This window comes from Trichomycterus rosablanca, chromosome 24 (assembly GCF_030014385.1).
Source record: "Trichomycterus rosablanca isolate fTriRos1 chromosome 24, fTriRos1.hap1, whole genome shotgun sequence".
Classification (NCBI taxonomy): Eukaryota; Metazoa; Chordata; class Actinopteri; order Siluriformes; family Trichomycteridae; genus Trichomycterus; species Trichomycterus rosablanca.
Window position 1 is genome coordinate 4,802,954 of NC_086011.1, and position 23,348 is coordinate 4,826,301.

The window sequence follows — 23,348 nt, forward strand, 5'->3', positions numbered from 1 at the left end:
GTGAATCTAAATAGAAATAGAAATGACTGTATCACAGTATTCAAACTATCTTACACAGATATCAACCATAGATTAAAGCAATAAGCCACGAGAGGCTGTGCATTACTGTGATTTTAGCACGGGGATGACGTTTTTGGCACGACGCGAAGCGGAGTGCCTAAAACTTCTTTCCCCGTGCTAAAATCATAACAGTAATGCACGGTCTCGAGTGGCTTATTGCTTTTATAAAACGGCGGTCAACATAAAATATAATAAATACAACAATGTTTAATTCATAAATGTATTTATTGTGTATAAACTTACAATAAAGCATTCTTCCGCGACGCAAAATAGTTCGATTAACAGTGTTGCTAGGCAACATGAGGGCGAAAATAACATAAATTTTTTCTATTCAGTGGTGTATTAATATGGAATGATGTGAGGTGGTCCTAGGTGTGCGTTTATCGGGGATTTTACAACGGCTTCGAACGCGGCTCAGCCAATCAGATTTTAGGACCGGAACTATCCGTTTTATAAATACATAATACAGACCATGGTGGCTAAAAGAGGGAGTGCTATAAATAGAGACTATTATGCTCATTTTTTCTAGATTAAATTTTTTTCTGCACAGATAACCTCCTCTACCACATATGCAAGCATCTAGCAGAATTGTGGTGTAACACACAAACAAAACAATGTCACTAGAAATGGTACCATTCCCTGAGGTTTGCTGTGGTTTTGTTATATTACAACAAAATGATTACCTGAGTCAACGCTTTAACTATGATAAAGCGTGTGATAAGTGTTTTAGCTAGTTATAACAGAGGTAAAATGTACATGACCATACTCTGCAATCTAAAATTCTAAAATCTATAATTGGGTTAACTCAGAATGTAGTATAACTTAAGCAGATTAAGCCAAAGAAAATGTATAACTTTGTGGATTATAATCAAAAAGAAACTATGACTCAAGTGGTTTCAGTTGAACAGCACCCATAACTCAAGTGAATTCAAAAAATAGCCACAATTGAAGTGGCTTACTAAAAGGGGGTCATTCAAACTTAAGTGGCTCAACTTGAAGGGTGGCTAATACCTAAGTGGTTTAATTTGTAACAGTTGGTATTAGTCATTTCTGAGACCAATCAAACACAGCACTAATCGTGGTCATTAAGAACGTGTCCCTGCTCCCTCTAGGACCTTGATTAAGAAACGCAACAATATTCTACACTTGCCTCTAGAATTCCACACCTGTCAGTATAGAACAAAAGGCAATGGTTTGTGAAACATGATTACACTATATACAGACTACTATTTGTTTTCCAGCAGAGAAAAAGTGACCAATATGGTGGTCAGTAAAGTTTTAATTGCTGTCTTGATTAACCTAGGCCTAAATATATATTTATCTATGGTCTAAGCATGTAATTAGGCAGTAAATCAACAGGACAGACATTATGCCATTTAGCAATACTTTCCGACCCCCAAAACATCACTACAGGACATAAAAAAATCCTACACAAAGCACACAACTGGAAACTAAATCCATTACCATAGAAAAATAACAATACAATAAAGGAAAAAAAATTTATCAATACAGTCCTAACAAAATGCACAATTCACAGTTGTGTGATTCCATCATGTGGAACAGGTAAAGGTGAATCTGTTTTAAAATTATTCTCCCCCTGTCTGAACTGTGTGCGTTTATAAAGTTCTTGTACTGTAAAGCTAAATCCCATCACATCTGTGCAAGACCTAAAGGTTTCAAAAACTCCAGACCTTACCACTGAGTGGCCAGTGTGATTGAATGAAAGACAGTACTGGTCCAGCTCAATGGAGCCTGGGCCTGTGGTTTCATTGGCTAAGTGCTAAGAGTGACATAGGGGCCAGTCAGGTATCAGATGTGGCGCTGATGTCTTCTGTGGGGCAGTCCTGTGGGGACGAGCTGTCTGGAGTAGGAGGGCTTGGGGAGCAAGTTGGCATATTTTGATCCTCAACAGCGTTGGAGTTACAGCTCACACATCCCTGAAAACTAAAAAAAAACCTCTGTTACATAATGCTAATATTGGTAATAATACTCTAATGCTATAAAATAAAATCCTAACTTGTTTACAAAGATAAGCAAGATTCTGCAACTGGGCCCCACTGGACCAGTTACACCATCACTGTACACACAAGCTGTGTGAAAGATGCTTGGTTGCAATTGTTGCAGCTTTTGTTGTAAAAATGCAGAAACACTGGGTTTATAATAATGGAATGATGGTGGAGATGCTAACCTTTGTGTCTATCTCCTCAGGAACAGTGTGACGGTGGATCCAGGAGTGCACCTCTGCCAGCTCCCCCTTCTGCTCCTGGGTGAACCAAGGCTGCATGGGCTGTAAGAGAAGCAGCTTCTCCCGGTCCTCCTTTAAAACCTGTGCTTGGTCCCTGCACACAGCCATTAACATTAAATTAAAACCTGTGGTTATTTACATGACGTGCATGTACGAGAAAACTAATGCTATTCAACTTTAGAGATCTTGGAGAAAGGTGGGAGGTCAGTGGACTTCAGCTGTAGTTCTACGTCTCCATCCACAAACTTTACTAAGTGTATCAAGTCACGACGGGCCGCAGATTAGTGGCTGTCTCATTGTAATCTATCCTGGATTCACATACCTCTGATAAAACCGGATGGACAGTGCAATGAGACTACCCTGGAGTGAGCTACCTCAGCGAGTGTGACTGATTCTTCCCTGTGGACAGAGATGGCCCAGACAATAACATTTCTCTTATGTTCTTTCAAAAGTGAGAGGGATACACCCTCCTGGCCTGCCTGGGATCGGGTACCTGGGGTGGATCTGATAAGTCATCATGACTGGCTCTGGTGTGTGTTGGATCATGGTCCACAGGGAGTCCTCGACACACTTGTCGAATCTGGTGCACTCTGGACCCTCCTGGCTTTTCCTGGCCTTCCGTGATGTGTCCGAGGAGTCATTGCTGGCAAAGTACTTGCTGCTGTTGCTGCTGCCTGAGGATACAAAGGAAAAACAAGAAAGGAATATATGACATGTTGGGCTGATGGCAGTTACTAGTAGTGTGTGTTGAATGCAGCAGATATATGTAACATAAAGACCTGAGTGACTGTAATAAGAGCCAGTTTGTTATGGCCAGATGACTGGATTGATTTACGCTAAATAATGCTCCACGCACTTTCAGTGGCAGACAGACTGGACTGCAGGCAGGCCAGTCTAGTACTTGCACTCTCTGTTTTCACAGTCACGCAGAATGCGGCTTTGCAGTGCTGTGTTGATAAAGCATGGCTGAAAAGGACATTGTTTTTCACAATGTTTCTTTGGACCCAGCTTCTCTATAGTTAAGCTTAGTAACTGGTTATAACCAATTAGTAACCTAAAATGTTCCTGAAATGTTCCTAGAAAAATTACCTATTTTATGAAGTATGGGTTTTAAAAATGTAGTATGTGTTTATGTACCTGTGTGGCTGGTAGAAGTGCCATTAGAACCCAGGCCTGAGCCTGAGCCAGAGCCCAGAGAACCTCTGGACTCTCTAGATCCACTGCCCGAGGCATTGGAGCTGGTTCCAGAGCATGCATCCTCTTGTAGCAAAAGGTCCAGCAGCACACTGGAGGTGGACTGAGCATCCTGATTACCTGAATCACTGGGAGCATCCTCCTTTAAACACAGAGGATATGTCATATGTCATTTATAGTATTTTATAGTATATTTATAGTACATAAGTTTTGGCACGAAATAAGTTCCTGCACATTTTTAACTAATAAGTAAACCCACAACTACCCTCAGGACTAGAGGAATCCATGCATTACTAATATGTATGATGTAATAGATGTGCACATCTTACCCCTTTCGAGTGGGGCTCATGGAGGCTCTCAGCTTGACCTGTGCTGCTCTGTGGGACGTTTGGTTTTGGCAGCTCCTCCTGTAGCAGGTTGAGTTGAAGAGGACTGCTGGACCTGGAACTGGAGAAAAGTGCTGGCTGAGCAGGGTCCGTGTCCTCCTCCTGCCACGGTGACGGGACCGGTGAGGAGAGCATTGCACCAGGAGCTGGGGGCATGGAGCCTGGACCTGCCTGAGGATTGACCAGCAGAGGCATGAAAACAGGATGGGTGAAGGAGGAATGTGCTAATCCAGCAGAGGTGATGTCCTGTACACCTGGTACACTGGGCATGCCTGGTACACCTTGGGGATTAATGGTGAAGTTGACAGGATAGGGCATCAGGACAGCCATGACAGGGGTAATGAATGGATTCATAACTGGGATAACTGACTGCATTGGTTGAATCTGCTCAGGTTGCATAGCCACTGGCACACCTTGCAGCTGCTCGGCACCAGGCTGAGGTGGTAAAGGGTAATAGGGCATCTGAACGGGCATCAGCATGGGGGAGCAAATGTTGGGCTTAGGCTGGGAAGATTCAGATGAGGAGTTTTTAAAAGCAAACATGGGTGTTGGCAAGAAGTTGGCAGGGTGAAATCCGTCGCTGTCGGATGAGACCTGTGGTTTTGGGCGCTTGTGTCTGGGTTTGCCTGAGTGGGATCTGTTCCAGTCCCCTGTGCTCATTGGTCTTGTTACATAATCAACTAGGAGAAAAAAAATACCACAGTACGTGGTTAATCATTAACTTATGACTGCACACTGCCATGTTAAATATAAGTAAACGTCTGCAAACCTCTGTGGTTGGAATGGGCCATGCTGCTGTCGGTCTGTTGGAGGTAGGAGCTGTAGGGGCTCTCCAGGATGCAATGTCTGAAGCGATCCACATAGTCCTGCTCCTCTTTTTGTGTATGAGCTGACAGAACCTCCTTGGTAAGCCCCACAACTTGGAGCTCCTCCTGGGCCATGGTGGAGGAACTGGGCACTGATTTAGATGAAGGTAGTGCTGGGGCTGGGTCAGTCTGCTCGCTTCCTATTGGTGCATCCTCTAGAGCTGTCACTTCTGAAAGAGAAAGACTAAATTTAGGGGGTGAAAAGATGCTCAGATTAGAGCAGAACTCTTCAGAAGGTGAACAGAACCACTCAAGGCCAATCACCATTTTAAAATGAGCTAAGAAAAGTACATCTCTGTGTGTTCCTTGACAATGTGATGGTGACTAACCTGATTCAGGCTGAGGAACGTGCACAATGGTGCTACTGTAGCTGCACTGACTGGTCACTGACACTATGCTCATGGCTTTAGTGGACAGGGTGATGTCAGTTAGTGGAGCCCCCACCACAGCTGCTGTGGTATGTGTGACGGTCACCGCTGAACCAGTTGAAATCTGGCTCTCCAATGTACCACTAGGCTCCATAGATGCCTCTGCAAAGAAGTGGTATTTAATAAAAAACATGTCACTTAACTGCCGTCACTGACAGTCCATTCTTTTGTCTGTGAAATTAATGCTGTGCCCCACCTGCAATGGTCATTTCTTCCAGTGGGGCTGCAGGAGTCTTATCTTCTTCAGATGAAGTTGAGGAAGAGGTAGCCACAGAGAGGGATTTACTTTTCCGTTTCAATGCTGAGCCACTGCAGCTTTCCAAGTACCTAAAGAAACGGAGTTGGTTAAAACAGCCAGAGTGGAGATCTGAGAGATGGCAATACATGTAATACAAGCTGGTGTTTTTCATGTCTTACCTAATGATGCTGTCAACACAGTTGATCTGCTGGTAGGAGGGAATGTGCGACTGTTTCCAGTGTGATTCCTCCAGGGCACCTTTCATACCCTGTACAGCTTGGCCACCAGGGAATTGTGCGGGGGATTCTATGACATACAAAACGACATAAATAAGAATTTAGCTGTTTTTTTAATGTTGCTCTTTCAGAAGGCGTTAGTGTGGTGCAGAGGTCTAATGTGCCAGCCCACCACCGAGTCTCAGTGGTGTCACCGGCCTGCGTGTTTCCGTGGCATGTAAAAACTCTAGGAATGCGCCGTTGTCTGATAAAAGTAAGAAGAAGCGAGTAGCACACATTTCGAAGGAGGGCATTTGCTAACCTAAGGATTTCCTTGATTGAATTGTGGAATCTTATCTTTAAAAAATAGCATTTTTTGCTTCAACCAAATTAATTGTGTGTGCCTCTTTACTAACTTATTATTCACCTGTTGTGACTTTGCCTAGAAGTGTGATCTTCCTCCGAGAGTTCAGATAGGCTTGCTGGCCACCGGTCTTCACTTTGTTTACATTAGCACATATCTGCTGAAGTGTCATCTATAAAAAATAAAACAAAACAAAAAACACAAATAAACCTAACAGTATTTAACCAATAATTGGTTAATTTATTCACAAAAGTTTATTAATCTCTCCTTTTCCTTTTTGTATATCACTTGAAAGTGAATTAACCATATACGTATTTAGGCTCACTGGTTCTCGATGTGAATCTTCCCACAGGTTCCCATTGCTGTCACTGGACGAGGCCATGCTGATGTAGGGTTCATGGGAGCCATTACTGCCTAGACTGCCATAGCCACTCGAACCGTTGGTGTGAACCGGCTAAGGGAAGTAAAATAGAGAGTAAGAAGTAGATGGCTTAGTCAAATTATGTTCCCGTGTTTTAAGCACACACACACACACACAGAGCAGAGGTGTCTATATACACTGTTACAACGAAGTGTATCTGTAGTTTCTACAGTTTTTTATTTTCTGTAACTGAATGATTAAAACATTCTTTATTTAAAAAATAAACAGGAAATACTACAGTATATGGTTACACATCAACAATGGCACACATCATTATTATCTTTGTAATTAAAACTAAAAAAGGCAATTTAGCAAACAAAAAAAAAGAAGCTAAACAAAGCCGTTAAACAATACATATCTCATCATCAGTGATGTTCATGTGTGTGCGTCTGTTTGTGTGAGATGTCTCACCTGTAGGAAAATTTTGTAGATCATGGCCTGTAGTTCTTTAACATCCTCATGAATTACTGCATCTGCCTTGTTTCTTGCAGCAAACACGTCTTCATTTAGAGGTCCTCTGCACAGACACAGAAGAAACAGATGTTGGTACATGAGTACAGATGTTTTCAGATAGATATACTACAAGATAAAAACAATTTCGATCTTTTTTGCCTTTTGCCATTCCTCTCAATTTGGCTGGCAGGGGTTAAGTACACTCTTCAATCAAAACACTATTATTATGACTGATTACCTGATCAACATCAATAGCCTTCCTCACACTATTGCCACAATGTTGAAAGCATATTGTTTATTTGATGGAACTGATTTTATACAACTGTTAGCAATGAAGCACTTGAAGTCCATAATTAGCAGAACTTACACTAATGTATTTCAGACAAACGTTACAATTCTCACGTGTTTGTGTTTTCAGTTTAGATACATAATTAGCTTGTTTTGTTGTGTGCATGTGGATGATTGTGTTTCTGTACTTTGTTGCTTACATGCGGACTTTATGCCTGCCAATGATGAATGCCACCTTGCGGCTCCAGGGATTAACAAAGCTGGACCAGCTGGAGTCCAGGGTGACAAAGTCTCCATTCTGACAGCGGAAGCGGATTGGTGAATGCTCAAATGGAGGCTGGCCTGCATATGTCAAAACTGCACAGAAAATTAAATACAAAAATCTAATCTGAGCAAAAATTGTGTACTGGAGAGTGAGTGGACAGTTGAAGGTACTGTACTTTTGCGATGCAAGGCCAGCATGAGAGTGCGGTCCTCAGGGTGGAGGCAAGTCAGCAACGATGTGCCTATCAGGTCCTGTGGAAGATATCCGAGCAAAGGCACAGCACTACAAACACACACACACACTTAACAAAACATCAAACATATAATGATAATGTTAGGGAAACATGTTCTCTTGACAATACATACCGTTCATCTACTTCTAAGAACACACAGCCAGGAGAATGAGTGGTGGTGAAAATGCGCTTGTCTGTAGGAATACGGGGAGCTGTAAAAATACAAGGAACAACAAACCAGCTAAGCAAAATATAACAGATTTAACATTTCTTGTAATAATGCATGTGAAAGGCCATGATGGTCACCTTCAAATCCTGAGATGATGCGTTCAGCCAGAGCCAAACAGCACTGGTGTTCCTCCTCTCCAATAATCCCCTGTAATTTTAGCAGGTATGGTGTGATCCGGAATGGGTTGTAACGCATCTCCCCATCACGGTCTTTTCCTCCTCTGGACATACAACCACAATTTCAGCACAAATCACAATAACAGCAAACATAGCTAATATAAATCTGAAATTCAGGTTAAATGGTGTTAGTACTAGATACAGCTCAGTGGTAGCCAATTTGGATTTTAGTGTTTTACATGCAAAATGTCTTTGGATTTCCCAAGTCTTTTAAAAATTTAACGTTCTGTAGATGGTAAAAAAAAAAACTAAAATTCCCGTAACATTCACTCATTACTCTTTCAGATTTTTCTATGTATTGCATTTTACAAAATGTCATAACCTTTTTAAAAAGGGGTCTTGTATACGTACAAAGTCAAAATACATTATTTTACATAATCTGAAGTGAATATAAGCAATTAAAGTACAAAAAAACAAAAGTGATTGAATTTGCCCTCACTATGTGCCTCATATAACATAATATATTCTTAATAAACATAATAAAGAACTGATGTTTGAACACAGACCTGATTCTGCAGAAGAAGGACTTCACCTGGGCACATTCAAACAGCATGGCAGCTACACAGACAGAAAGAGAGAGTCATGTTAATTTAATTTGGGCAATGAGTACAGAGGCTACACTTTTATTATCTGTTCTGCTAACTTTTAACATTCATTATTTTCAACTTCCAGAATTTTAGCTACAACAACTGGGCTGCAAAGATGGCAAACGTCTCACAAAGGTAATGCATCTGCACTCACCGCTATCTGTTCCTACATTCCAGGGTGGCAGGTGTGGCTGTGCAGTGTGAGAGTAGAACACATTAACATCTTGGTGAAACAGAAGCTCTACAAACTTGGCTGAGTCAAGAAACTTGCGCTTGCAGTTGAGGATACTGGAGGCCTGCTCCGAAGCATACACCACCCGGCCCGTGGCCAGAGAGAACACCACAACAAATGAGTCCTAAAACAGAACAGAACTTACAGCTAAAATACTTGGATCTAAACTTCATAATAAATGGATCTAAACGTCATAATAACACATACTGTATTTTTAAGCGTATGTTCAGACGTGATGCCCTCTAAATGTTCCAAGGTGCAAACAGTGGCATCTTTCTTTCCTTCCAATCCGTTGCACATCAGTAACTTGTAGTATTCACTGTTTGCTACAGGTGGCACCACAGAGAAGAAAACAGAAGTTTGTGTCAGAAGAAACACGAGATGTGTTGGTGTGAGTCAGACTAGAGGTAATAAATGCTTGGAAAGGAACAGATGGTTTACAATTACATAACAGTTGTTTCAACACACCACAACAACCACTGAGATCCTACATTATTATTAAGGCAAAAAAGCTCGAGAGGAAAAACATATTTTGGGAATATAATGCTACAGTTGCAGTACAATGAAATTTTACTGGAAATCATCTATCTGTACACAAAGACACATAAAATATGTACATTCAGATGTTGACCTGGTAACACCCTTGTTCCCTCCAGTCCAGACAAAAGAATATTATATAATTACTGGCTGTGCTCCAAGAGATAGTCAGGAGCCAGTCATGGACTGCTTACAGGGAGTGGATATGCTGGTGGGAATTCTGATTTTAGTGTTATTCTAGATACCAATACTGAACAATATTAGAATTGCTCAAGAATAAACTAATGATCATAAAGTATTTTTAAATGTGTTTCATGTATTTAAAAAGTAAAAAAAAAAAACCTTCAGGGTTAGGCCCCTATTTCTATCATCAGATATTATTACTTAACATAATAAAAACACTATTTGTAAGACAAGGGATTTGTATTTGTAAAGGGACTTACAAATACAAACAAGATAATACTCTTTCTTATTTGATCTTCTTTACAAGATTTGATATCTGGAGAATGCTGTAAAGAATAAATAAAAGTTGTAGAGTTGTTTTTGATGGCTGTCACTCCTAACACATTTAGTCAAATTGACTTGATTGTAAGCCACAAAGTTTTTTACTTTTCAAAACTCAGGTTAAAACTGTGGCCAACCACAGCTGAGGTCATACATAACATCCATTCTTCTACATTCTGGCACAATCTCATATGTTTACCTTGCACTTGTTTGACACATTTGAGGGCGTAGTTCAGTGCTTTTACTGTGCTCGCCTTGCTACGACTTCTTTTCTCGGTTGGCAGCCTCTTCTTCATCTCCTGCACAGTCTGCATCACATCCCGATGAGCATGCTCTCGACCGTGCTCTGCCTGCTCACTAAAACGCACCAATCACAAGCACTGACATGGCCTCAAGAACTAAAACCATATCTGAGATATACAATTACTGGTACTCTTAATAAAGATGGATAATAAAGTTATGAAGAAGACTTGTGGTCATCCTGCACTGAAAATTTGACAGATATATTACTGTAAGATAAATAAATGATATACAGTATATCAATTGCCGAAAACCATACAACTGAAAACTTTGGTACTGGACCAGAGTTCCAGTTCTGACAATTTGTCCAGTAAAAAACAATTTGGCTTAAACATCATCATACATCATTAATGATTTACCTCTTGGTGCTGCCTGAGCCTGTGGTGCTTCCAGAACTATGACTGGCTGAGAACGAACAGCATTGTGTCCTTTCCACACTATCAGAACCACTATTCATCTCCACATCCTCCTGGCCTTGTACTCCTCTAGAAGTTTCTTCCCCATTCTCTTTAACCACAGGTCTTGCTCTTTGTTGCCTCTCTGTCTCCTCGTCCTCTCCTGAACTCACTCTAGATCGAGAAGCCATTTTGAAGTTTGATCCAGCCTTCCTGCTTCCTGACTCGAACTGTCTGCAGCCCTGGTCCACTGGAGCTCCTTGCACTCTGGAGTTCGTTGGAGAAGAGTCATTCTCTTTCCTATCCTGAGTAGTGACTCCACTCAGCATGCTGAATGGTCACTTGTACACTTTTGGTTGTGTTGCTGCTGAATGATTAAAACTGTTACTCTATGGAGAGATCCAGCTGATCCATCACCTCTGATTTGGGATGCTCCTTAGTGTCTATAAATAAGTCTGGCCTGTAAAAATATGACACTTAAAATCAGTTAAATGTGTTTGAAGGCAGAAAGATGATTTAGCTATCAAACTAAATAGAGCAGATTTAGTGTAGTCTTATGTCTGGATTGGTTTTGCTAAGTGTAATTAGTACACCTGAATATGTCATTTGAAACCGCCAAAATAATCTGAGCTAAATAAGCTTTGTCCGCCTGCCCCCTGAGCAAGTATTTTTTGAAGTTTGTATTTTGAATGTTAGTAAGTTTGCTATCAATATGTATTCAGCGTACAGGTGAACTTTTCACACAGAATTTTGCCTCACTATGTAAGTGTTTTAAATAATATATCAAAATAATTTGCATCACTGTAGAACTGCATGTACTACAACTACAGCTACCAGCCTAAATTAAAGTCAAACAAAAGATGAGTTTGCATATCTGTATCATTTTCACAGCCTGGAAGATTCGCCAATGAACCAAGAACTAGTCTATGAATCATACAAGTTCAGTTACATATCTGCCTTTCATTATTCCACGAAGTGTAAGAGACTCAGGAAAAAGCAGAGCTGTCACTCAGTAAGTGCTTATTAGAAACAATACGGTTTGACCAGGATATAGAATTCACAGTGTGACATTAAAAACAAATTCAGGGAAGTGGAGAGCAAAACACTATAACAAAAATAACATTTTAAGGTTGCTAAAAAAAATTTCACCATCTAACATGCATAATATTGTGAAAAAGATTTAAGGAAATCTGAAGAAGTCTCGGTTTGTGTAAGCAGGAAAATGAATAGTACTGCATGAGCACTAGAGTAATAAATATAGCCAAATGGGCTTGGAAGTAAGTTGTCACTTACAATAGTCAGCCACTGCAATAAGAAATACAACCTGAAACATTTTTATGCAAAGAGTAAGCTCTTATTCTATGCAGAAAACAACCTCTGGGCTTGAGTTATCTCAGACAGACTAAACGACAGTAAAATCATGAGCTGTGGTAGGTGTGGAGTCCACGCTTCAGCTTGTTTTAGGAAAAACAGATGTTGAGTTCTCTGTGCCAAAGACGAAAGTGACCGTCCAGACTTTTATCAGCAAAGGGTGCAAAAGTCAATCTCTGTCAAAGTATGAGGTGCATCAGTGTACCTGGCATGAGTGTCTAGCATGTGTCAAAGTTTATTAGGATTTTAGAGACTGCTGCCAATGTGGCAAAAGTGGTTATTTCAGCAATACAATGCTGGTAATCCTTCTCATGCGCTACACAGCATGGCCTGCCTGCAGTCCACATCTGTCTCTAAATGAAAATGCGTGGCACATCATAAGGAGAAGAAACTATTTTTGAGTGTGTTGGAAGCATTATGTGAACATGGAAAAACATGCAACATTTCTCACAGTGAGAAACTTTAGGTGAGGTCTAAACCCAAGTCTCTAGGCCCATGAAGCTGGGTGAAACCCACACTATAATAATAATAATAATAATAATAATAATAATGCCAAAACTGACCCGTGACCTACTGAAAACGTCTGGTACAGTTGCAGTGTTATTTCACTCAGGAACTTTCACAACTGGTGTCCTTGGTTCCCAAATGATTACATAACATTATTAAAATGAAAGGCGATATAACACAGAGGCAAACATGTCCCTGTCCCAACATTTTTGGAGCGTGCTGAAGCCATCACATTTATAATAAGCGTATATGTACAAAAAGTAATAAAGTTGATCAGTTGACACATTAAATCTGACAAATCACTGCTTTCTGTATGTTTTTTTTTGAGGTTGTAGTATGTAGTATATAGATTACATGTCAATATGCACAGGCAGCAGCAGATTATTATTATTGTCATCACATCACAGCACATGGGGGGAGGCACGGTGGCCAAGTGAGTAGCACTGTCGCCTCACAGCAAGAAGGTCCTGGGTTCGATCCCCAGGTGGGGCGGTCCGGGTCCTCTCTGTGTGGAGTTTGCATGTTCTCCCCGTGTCTGCGTGGGTTTCCTCCGGGTGCTCCGGTTTCCTCCCACAGTCCAAAGACGTGCAAGTGAGGTGAACTGGAGACACTAAATTGTCCATGACTGTGTTCGATATAACCTTGTGAATTGATAAACCTTGTGTAATGAGTAACTACCGTTCCTGTCATGAATGTAACCAAAAGTGTAAAAACATGATGTTAAAATTTTAATAAACAAACAAACAAACAAACAAACAAACACAGCACATGGATGAAATGAAGTAAAGAAAAAACAAATCAAATAACTGAACCACATGATCTGTGATGGGAACTATATCACATGTTGACTGTTACTGTTAGAGGAACAGACTGGATTATCAGATTGATTACCCAGCAAAAAAGCACGAGTCTGCAAAACCGAATAATGTTAAACACACAATGTCTATCTGTAAATAATAATAATAATAATAAAAAACTGGTTTAATATGAGAACTCCACAATGTGAGAGTTTTACCTCCAGTACTGAGCAACGTGTGCGGGTGTAAAGTTGCTGCTGGCGCAGGCGGACACAACTCCCGAATACCAACATTCATGTCCGATTAATCGACCAACCGCCACAGCATCCGCAGTTACTGGGTCAACAGACTCTTCCTTCATGTGCCATCGTTACTCGTGTTCACACGCGCACTCGTACACACGCATCACAACGTGAGTCCAGTCAGTGCAGACCACGCCCCTCTAACGCCTATTCCCCTGACCGGCCTACAACCCCGCGTTACGATTGGCCACAGCGCAGCGACATGGGCGTGGTCAGAGAGGGGCGCGTGTACGTGGTAGCTGTGGCGCTCACGTGTGCGGTCGTGTTACGCAAGGACAGCAAAACAAAGCGCTGGTGTCGGAGGCGGCGCTGATTGGTCGATTTAGTCAGAGTTGTCTTTTGTGACGTCACAGTGCGACCAAAGCGCGCTCCCGTCACAGTGTTACACTAGCCTAGTGAGAGCAGAGAATGAGGTGAAGCTGTTGGACTCCCATCAGTGTGACACAGTGGATGGTGCATCATGGTTTCTGGGGAACTGGGTTCATCACTTGCTTTTGGTCACGCTCTGTAAGAAGTTTGGCATGTTCTGTTTCCTTTTGGGTACTGCAGTTTGCTCCCACCCTCCCAAATATGTTTTGGGACAGTCTGACATCCCTAGTTTACCCACAGGTTTAATTTTGTTTGTTTATTAGGATTTTAACGTCATGTTTTACACTTTGGTTACATTCATGACAGGAACGGTAGTTATTCATTACACAAGATTCATCAGTTCACGAGGTTACATCGAACACAGTCATGGACAATTTAGTATCTTCAATTCACCTCACTTGCACGTCTTTGGATTGTGGGAGGAAACCGGAGCACCCGGAGTAAACCCACGCAGACACGGGGAGAACACACAAACTCCACACAGAAAGGACCTGGACCACCCCACCTGGGGATCGAACCCAGGACCTTCTTGCTGTGAGGCGACTCACTTAGCCACCGTGCCGCCCGTTTAATTAAGTAAATAGGTTATTGGATGATTTAGTGCCCAGTTCAAAGTGTATTCCTGTATGTCTGGCACCAACAACCTTTTGTCAGTCAGTCTGTATATTTTCTTCACATTCTGATGTATAATGTAAACATTAACTAAAGCTTCTGATCAGAGTCTGATTTTATGTGTAGTGCTCCTGTCACATCACAGAAAATGACATGAGAAAGTAGATGTTCCTGGTAGAATATCAGATGAGTGAAGTTTATTAAACTGTGAGCAAATTTATTAAAATGCTATTAAATATTAAAATACAAACAAAACAAATAAAATGGCTACAAGGCAGAGAATAAAAGAAGCATAATTCTAGGTACGAAAAACAACTGATCCCAGTGTTGGCCGGGTTTGTGGTCAGGGCTTTGTGCAGGCCAGTCAAACTCTCACCTAGTTTTGAGCACTGAAATGGTTCTTATCAAGCCTGTTACAAGGCTGAAACCAAATAACTCTCCAGAATGGCACGGCCTCAAAACTCCCCTTGACTGCTACCTTATTTCAACATTCCATGGAATCATGGTTAGACTAGCTGACCATTCGTGTCCCCGAACATCCAATTTCTCCGACAGCTTTTGTCTGCCAGAAGAACTGACCTGCAATTCTGCATGTGTTCAGTGGGGTTAATGCCAGGGCTCTGTGCAGATCACTGATGATCCGCCACAATTAAATAAACCATGTTATTAAGGAAAACACATAATTTACTTTAAATAATCAGATACACTTGCTAACAATAGGTGTGGCACATGAACACAGTAATCCTCAATTTGGTGCCGTAACTAGTTTCTTGACTAGTTGGCACTGTAAATGAACCTGATCTATGTAGGTTTAGTGAATCCTTCTTTATTCATGAAAACCTGAATCTGTTCAGACTGCCCCCCTCTAGTATCAGTTTGTTATTTGTGAAAAACACAAATAAAAAAAATATGAAATCAAATTTATTCGCTTGTACAAGTTCAATAAGCAAAGCAGTTTCATAAGACCACCTTATAATTGATAATAATTTTTTGTTTCCAATTTGTTTACATTTTAAAAACTCAGTGTTGTGCCGGCTCTACACCACCTGAGAAGTGTTTAAAGCAATGCTAGCAGTTATACAGACAAATAAAAACCATAAAATAAACACAAAAATGCTTTCCTTTTTACAAATGTATTTATGTGGTGTTTCCTACGTTACACAACAAATAGTATTAGTCAAACCATTTAGAGCTGATGTTTATTATTATTTATTAGAATGTTAGTGTTTAACAATCAAAAGCACTAACTATATCAATTCCTTCAAACTATATTCTTAATGCTTTAAGATTTAAATATTAAACACAGTTAGAAAAACTGTTTTGTTGCTGTGAGGACAAATCAGATATTGAGGACCCCCCCAAACACACAGAAAACACACACACACACACACTAATGCATGTGCTTTTAACATAGCAAAAAGCTATTGTCTAGCTAAGCATATAGCAATAATTTCCAAATCATTTTAGATATAATGCAACAGGTTTGTACATATAAAGCATCATATGAAATTTTTAGTTAGTAAATTACTTTGGCATTTTTGATTTATGGGTTTTCTTTTGTTCTAAGGCATTTAAGTGGCATCATAGTGGCACTAACATGATAAGGCACTGCATTATTAAACAATACAGTCTCTGCTGATCAAAAGATAAAAGGCATATTTTTCAGTCAACACACTTCAAAGTCTGTACTCCAACAGACTGGATCTACAACAATTCGTACTGAAATCTTATTAATAGGCCTCATTATTCCAAAAATGGTGAAGCACCATGTGTGACTAATTATGGCACTATGACATTAGCAGTTATTAATATCAAGGAGTGTAGATGAAAACAAACGGTGTTAAAGCAAAAAAAAAAAGTCTTTACATGTCAGGTCATTTTAAATTACATCATTAAAACCAAAACGTAAAAAAAAAAAAAAAAAAAAAAAAAAAAAGACAGAATTAAAGGATATTTTACAAAACATCCTAAGCTTTTTGAAACTCAGCAGGCTAGAACAGCTTTGGTTCAGGAAGAATGAGCTCTCCATGTTTGTGTATCGGCTAATACTTTGCATACTTTGCATCCAGTCTCCCATCACAACCGTCACACCGATTCTTCGTTTCCTGCTGCTTTAGGAATGGCTCCAAACTTAAGAAGAAAGAAATGAATTAATAAAGAAAAATATTTACGATACAATACGTCCACAGTGACTCCCTACTTTACTTACTGATAATGATGACAACGATGACTAAGAGCACAACTATCAGAATGGCCCACATCTGCAGAAATCAAACATACACATATATGAGAGAAGAAAGGCAGAAAGTTGAAAACACATTAAATCAGCATGATCAGGAGTCTGAAACGTCTGATTAATGGATAAATAGGGTAAAAGAGGGTGACGGTGTACAAAACAAAACATGTGCTAGTCAGTAGTTGTATACCCATACATTTCATGTTCTGTAGGCATAGCTTTATAAATAATCGATGAATGTATTAGACAACATTGGTTTAATGAGATAGTGCAGGTATGCTAATAGTTTATCAATAATTCTAAAGCACTTTTGGAAATGAGGTATAGTCAGTGCATTTTCTTTGAAAAACCCTCAGACAGAAACTTTTACCTTGCAGTTCTTCCACCAGTACTTCCTCTTGAGTTTGGCAGCATTGGTCTCAAACTGGGAGGCTCCAGCCTGAAGAGCATCTGCCCGGTCATCCAGCTCAGTGAGCTTCTGGTCTCGCTCCAGGACTTTGTCCACATTCACCCTCATGATGTCCACCACCTAGGAGCAGACAGAGTTATACATACTGTATAATACAGTCCTATTAGCATACAGGGGGTGTAATGTAAAGGGTTCCTATGGTAGCCATCTTCTCAATGCTTTTATGAACAGGCATGAGAACTGACCTAAGGGTTGTTCTTCCTTTCCTGATGACCACATTGATAAAAGAATGATATGGAAATCTAATTCTGCGTCAGCAAAAAAATGACACAGCTGAGCCCAGGAAAAGTCATTTTCAAAACAAGAAACACCCTACAAGCCTTATCCTTGCAGCATTTACTGCACACTGGAAAAGTCCCATCAACAGCAAAGCATTATGGGACTACGCAACCTCAGCTTCAGCATTACATAACAAATTACCACGGTAACAAAACAACAGCCTGGCGGACGGATACCCAACCCATATGCTCCACTGATCTACAAAGTGACGCAGAGCAAGGACAGTGCATCTGGGTGCAACTGCTTTAAAATAGGCTGTTTGGGAGGGGTCAGATGCACGGGGCCCATGCTTCACTTACATAACTATGGAGATCTGCAATTACATAAGCGCCCAAGAGACATCCTCCAAAACGAACCGCATGAACCAGAAGCGGCCAGAGGAGAAAGTGAAACAGTGAAAAGTCAGATGACTGTGGGGATTTCCTAGATTAGTATGGCTTTGGATAGGGTCAAAGACGTAACATTTCTGCAGCTTTTTCTCCAAAAATACAGACAGTCAGTACTGTTTTTAGGTCACTATTTTCCATAATGAAGGAACTGTCTCATAAGAAAAATACTTTGTATTATTTGCGGTTACAAGAAAGCTTATGAACCCTTTAGAAGTATAAGTGAGGCCTGACTTGCATCCATTATAAACTAGACACAACAATTTTTTTTATTTTTTATTTTTATTTTATTCCCCTTTTTCTCCCCCTTGAAGCTAACCCATATCCCCTACGAAACATTGGCAGCAGCCAGATGCATTTTTGCCACCCACACATTGATGCACCCTAAGGGCACTCTTCCTCATCTCCTGTGCAGGCACCTCTAATCAGCCAGCAGAGGTCGTAATCGCATTCTGACAGAGAGAGACCCACCCCCTCCGGTCTCCAATCCCACCCCCCCACCTGAACAACAGGCCAATCGTTGTTCATATAGCCACCCAGCCTCGACCGGTGAAGGCAGAGCTGGATTCGAAACGACGCACTTTCGAGATCCAGCTCTGGTTGCAGCGCGTGTTTTTACCGCTGCGCCACCTGAGCGGCCTGACAAAACTATTTAAACAAATAACTTTTTTATTACTTATTTTTTCATTTTTTGCTTCATCTCAATTTGGATGTATCCAATTTCCTTTGCACTTTTGACAGCCTCTGCCAGCTGCATGCTGAATGAGATAGGAAATTGCCCAACAAGCCTCAGCTGAAACTTTTCAGCATCTTTACACTGGCCAGAGGTGTACTATAAAGAGCCTCAGCATGCAGGGAGGACCTTTACCTGTGTTGCCACTACCAGACAGTGTCAGCAAGCCTTTTCTCCCTCACACACAGCACAATTAAACAACTCATCAAACAACTCATTTAAAAATGTACAGCAGTTTACAGTTTTCCTTCTTATTTTTTTTAAGTAAGAATGCTCAGTTGTTATTGTGGTCTTACCTCATCCACTTGAGTCTGAGTCTGCTGCAATCTGCGGTTGCTTCCCGCCACTCCTGAAGCACCAGGACCCTGTGCACTTGGGGCAGACCTGCAGTGAAACAGGACCACTAATTTAGCAAACAAATTTCTATGAATTTTGTTTGATAAAATTTATGATGGCCCGTGACACAGTGCTTTTTGTTCTGCTACATTCTAGCATTTGAGGTGTGAGCACCAAGTAAGCTGTAGAGAATGGATGGGCTATATCACACATACACACAGAAAGCCACAGACACACAGCTGCAACTGGGAGAATTCAACCTCTACCGTGTAAAGGTGGAATAAGATACATGTTATATATTATGCTTTAAATTGTTTATATGGCAGTATTAACAAAATCTTCTGCTACTCTAAAATACTACATTAATCAATTTATGTGTTCAAACTGTATTGTTTCAATAATAAAGACTTAATTTAAAGCAACATCTAGCTCAGCAGAAATGTTTAAACTTTTGTTTTGGTCAAATTGAAGGTCAATACGTTTCAATAAGATTATTCAATCAATAAGACTAATACAATTTTGACAAAGCACACAATGCAAAATTATTTTTGACGTACACATGAAATAATGCACATCCAGTAAAGAAAGTGTAAAGAAAGTGTAAAGAAAGTGCTGCCAGCAGCTTTAATTCGTGTGTTTTCAGTGTTCTATCTCTCTTATATAGTGAGAACCTAAGACCTCTTGGTAAGGCAAACACGCAAAAATAGAAGAAATCTGAAAAGGGGGTAAAGTTCTATCAGTGCATCTATACGTCATTTCTGAACATTAATAAAAACCTGATACACTAGATGTCGTGAAAAATATTGCTTTTTGTGCAACAGAACAAAACTTTTGCACTGTATCTTCGTAACTGCGTATCTGTCTTTTCTATTCTCAGCTAACACCCCTCCTCCTTCAACAAACACACCTTAAAATGAAAGGTTTGACGTACAAATGATAAGTGGAAAAATGCTGCCACCAAGAGGATAGGCAACTAAATACACCAAACATAAGGCAGAACATTTCATTAAAACAAATCAGAGTAGACAGATAATCTTTCTTAATGTTTAGAAAGATAAACATGGAGAGATACATAATGCGCTGACAAAAATCTAGAGAGGTAAAACTAGACCTTATTTACCACAGTCTGGAAAGTCCAGGGCTGCACCACAGATGCAAAGCGTACAGCTGTTGCTTTCAGATAAAACATCACCTGCCCTTTCATGCAAAAACCTGGTTTACTGTAGAATGTCAAGTAATGTCTAAACATCATTCAGTAATTGAAACGGGACTTCTTTCAGCATGACTGACATTCTCACCCTCAGTGACCATAAATTGCAGACATACATTACAATTACAGACAGGATACAACTGAAGCTACCGAGGGTTTAAGATCCATAAAGAGCTTTCTGAACTTGTATATTGTAATAACCGTGGTTCGATCTAATGTGTTCATTCAAACTAATCCTATTTACACACAAGTGCACAACTATTTAGTTTGTACACTTGGACAAAAAGAACTACAAAAGTAAGGCAGATACTGTACAGAACATCTAGCATCTGATATCTGGGTTGGCTAAAGTGCTTTTATCACAAGGTTGGCAATCACATGGTTGGGAGGTGAGTGAGAAATACGATTATCCCCCCTGACAGATGGGTTAGCACTACCAGGAGACTGAATCCTCTTAAAGTAGGGTTATAACACACAAAGCCTGCTGTCTGCTGTTACACAAAAAAGAGATTCAACTTCTGTGTTGTGTATACACGTTCTGTTTAGCATAAACACTACTAAATTTACTGGTATCTTTTCCTTAAACCTATGTATTAAAAAAATTACAACAAAATAAAAAAGTTTTTTTTTTTTCTTTCTTCGCTTCCAATTTTGTAATTTTTACTTCTTCAATAAATCATAATAATTTTTAGCCTGTTTTTTATACTGTCAGTGGATGTATGTATGTAACAAGTTGTTGTAACGAAGAAATTTCCTGCAAAGGATCAATAAAGTATCTATCTATCTATCTATCTATCTATCTATCTATCTATCTATCTATCTATCTATCTATCACAACATACACTACCATGTCACTTCCACGTTAGTGTCACTGCTGTGCTGAGTCAGCTCTCTTGGGTTTTTTAAACACATCAGTGCCAATGCTGAGAAGAAAAGTGCTCCAACCAAAATGCAACAGTTTTCTGTGATAACAAAGTGTCCAATCATAAAGAAAACACAGGTTTTACACGCATTGTGCATTAAAACACATTAAAACAAAGTAGTTCTAGTCTAACTGTACTTTAACAAGTAGTGCTGGGCAGTGATAGCTCAGTGGTTAAGGTACTGAGTAATCAAAAGGTTGCCGGTTCAAGCCCCACCACCGCCAAGTTGCCACTGTTGGGCCCCTGAGCAAGGCCCTTAACCCTCAATTGTTCAAAATTGTGTTCGGTCATACCTGTAAGTCGCTTTGGATAAAAGCGTCTGCTAAATGCCGAAAGTGTAAGTGCTGACAGGGTCATTTAGGGCAAAATATATTTAATAATGTAACGTTACATTGTGATATATACTATAAATACACCCTGATTGATTCTGGCTGTGTTTCCTATCACTACTACAGATCACTATAATAGTTGTGTGGCTTTTATGTTTATTTTAACAGCAGGTTTTATATTGAAGTTATGCTCCATGCTAATTAGTTACATTAAGAGTTGCATAAAGTCAGCTATTCACTTGTATGACAATATATCGTCTGTAACAGACTTGATTGATGCTTTACCGTCCAGCCTTACTTACTGACATTATACTGAAACAACAGAACTGGACTCAGTAAAGACGCACTTACTACTAAACAATGGTCAGCTGTTTACATGGCGTTCGCTAGCATTAGCTAGTTAGCTACACTAAAGTTTGCACACAACTTTGTAGTAAAGTGGATAAATAGTTTTTACCAAATGCGTCACCGAGCGAAACGTTATAAAACTCTAAACAAACACGAATTAAAATGTAAATAACGCAAAACTTGACAAATATCCAACACTAAACGCCTAATGACGTGCTAACTTGTTGCTCTGATATCGCAGCTTACTGACGGAAACATGAAAACTTGGTTTTGTTTTAATGGCTCTAAACAGACTAAAAAAAACTACCTACACATAATTGACTCTATTTAAACAAGCACAGTGACTTTAAACATTAAAATATGAGGTACTTACATATTTACAGCGGTGTTTTATAGAGAGGAATGGGAGGATATACAGAAGAGCAAGTAGCACTATGTAAATCTCACACACACTTCACTGAGAGCCCAGCCTGATTTAAAGGGCCAGTGCACATTTTTGTGGCTGTGGCTGCAGCAGCTGGTGTGGGTGTCGCATAGAAGCAATGCATCCAGGGTTCGATTCCTGCCCCTGTGGGAAGTTGTCCGGGTGGGCTTCTTCTTGGTACTCCGGTATCCTCTCACTTTCCAAATACAAGCAGAAGGTGGATTGACCACCTCTAAGTGTAGGTAAAAGATAAGTACAGGGTTAATTCCTCCCACCTTGTGTTCAGTGTTTCCAGGACCAACCTCGACCAGGATGTTAGTAAAAATAAATGATTATAAATGATTATATTATAAATAATTACATCAGGGTTTTTAAATAAATAAAGTACCACCAGCATTTTATCCCCTGTTATCTATATGAATACTATTTTTCAGAATTATACTGCTACAATTCTATAGCAGTTCTATTCTACAGTATATTCATATAATAATACCGCTATAATAATACTATACTGGTTCTTATCTGATGTCTCTTGTAAATTATTTTGATGGTTTTGTTTTGATTTAATGGAACCAGTATGAGTTGATTATCATTCTGGAATTGAGATGGCTAAATAATAGCCAAAATATAATGCACATAATTAACCACAATAACCTTTAAATGCTGTGGCATTTAAATGATGACCAACTGACTATTCTACTTACCATGTGTTTATTTGAATTACCATAGACATTCTCCTCTGTCCTCTCTTATATACGTGTATGGAAATAGCACCTTGTTCCTTGTACTCACAAACAATATACGTATGTATAAATGTTTATTCAGATGACAATGAGACTTGAAGTTGCTTAGAAATGGCTTCAAGTGACATTTCTCACATGAGAAAATGTATAATCTGCTGACCAGGTCTGTACAGAGCTTCATAGACTTTCTAATTTTGTAATGTTTGTAGCCTGGTCTATGTTTGGAGTCAAACTAGCCCTATTCATATGGATTCTTATACCATCAACCACAGTAAATTATAACAACTAATGAAAAATTAGGAGTCCATGCCACAAAGTTACATGACATTATCTTTTTACACTATCAAATTCATAATCAA

The 23,348-nt window shown here is 39.8% G+C and overlaps 2 protein-coding genes across 4 annotated transcripts; both read right to left on the minus strand.

Moving 5' to 3' along the window:
• Nucleotides 1-266: 266 nt before the first annotated feature.
• Nucleotides 267-13,664, minus strand: per3 (period circadian clock 3). 3 transcript variants are annotated; one of them, XM_062986862.1, is made up of 22 exons: nucleotides 13,509-13,664; nucleotides 10,580-11,075; nucleotides 10,120-10,277; nucleotides 9,087-9,205; nucleotides 8,802-9,003; nucleotides 8,567-8,618; nucleotides 7,962-8,104; nucleotides 7,789-7,867; nucleotides 7,599-7,705; nucleotides 7,359-7,515; nucleotides 6,829-6,934; nucleotides 6,322-6,450; nucleotides 6,060-6,168; nucleotides 5,597-5,723; nucleotides 5,376-5,506; nucleotides 5,081-5,281; nucleotides 4,655-4,921; nucleotides 3,829-4,565; nucleotides 3,443-3,641; nucleotides 2,799-2,979; nucleotides 2,249-2,399; nucleotides 267-2,004 (listed from the first exon to the last, which is right to left on the minus strand). In XM_062986862.1, exons 2-22 carry the CDS (start codon nucleotides 10,942-10,944, stop codon nucleotides 1,981-1,983), a joined length of 3,744 nt encoding a protein of 1,247 aa, XP_062842932.1. In that variant the 5' UTR covers nucleotides 10,945-11,075; nucleotides 13,509-13,664; the 3' UTR covers nucleotides 267-1,980. The 3 variants fall into 3 exon arrangements, with proteins under 3 accessions (XP_062842932.1, XP_062842933.1, XP_062842934.1); XM_062986863.1 differs by lacking the exon at nucleotides 13,509-13,664 and adding an exon at nucleotides 11,909-11,980; XM_062986864.1 differs by lacking the exon at nucleotides 267-2,004 and having other exon boundaries at nucleotides 2,307-2,704.
• A 1,817-nt stretch (nucleotides 13,665-15,481) lies between these two features.
• On the minus strand, nucleotides 15,482-22,281 carry vamp3 (vesicle-associated membrane protein 3 (cellubrevin)). The gene is made up of 5 exons (XM_062986865.1): nucleotides 22,196-22,281; nucleotides 18,973-19,060; nucleotides 17,180-17,338; nucleotides 16,783-16,834; nucleotides 15,482-16,703 (listed from the first exon to the last, which is right to left on the minus strand). Coding segments are annotated over exons 1-5 (318 nt in total). The 5' UTR covers nucleotides 22,198-22,281; the 3' UTR covers nucleotides 15,482-16,686.
• Nucleotides 22,282-23,348: the final 1,067 nt, after the last annotated feature.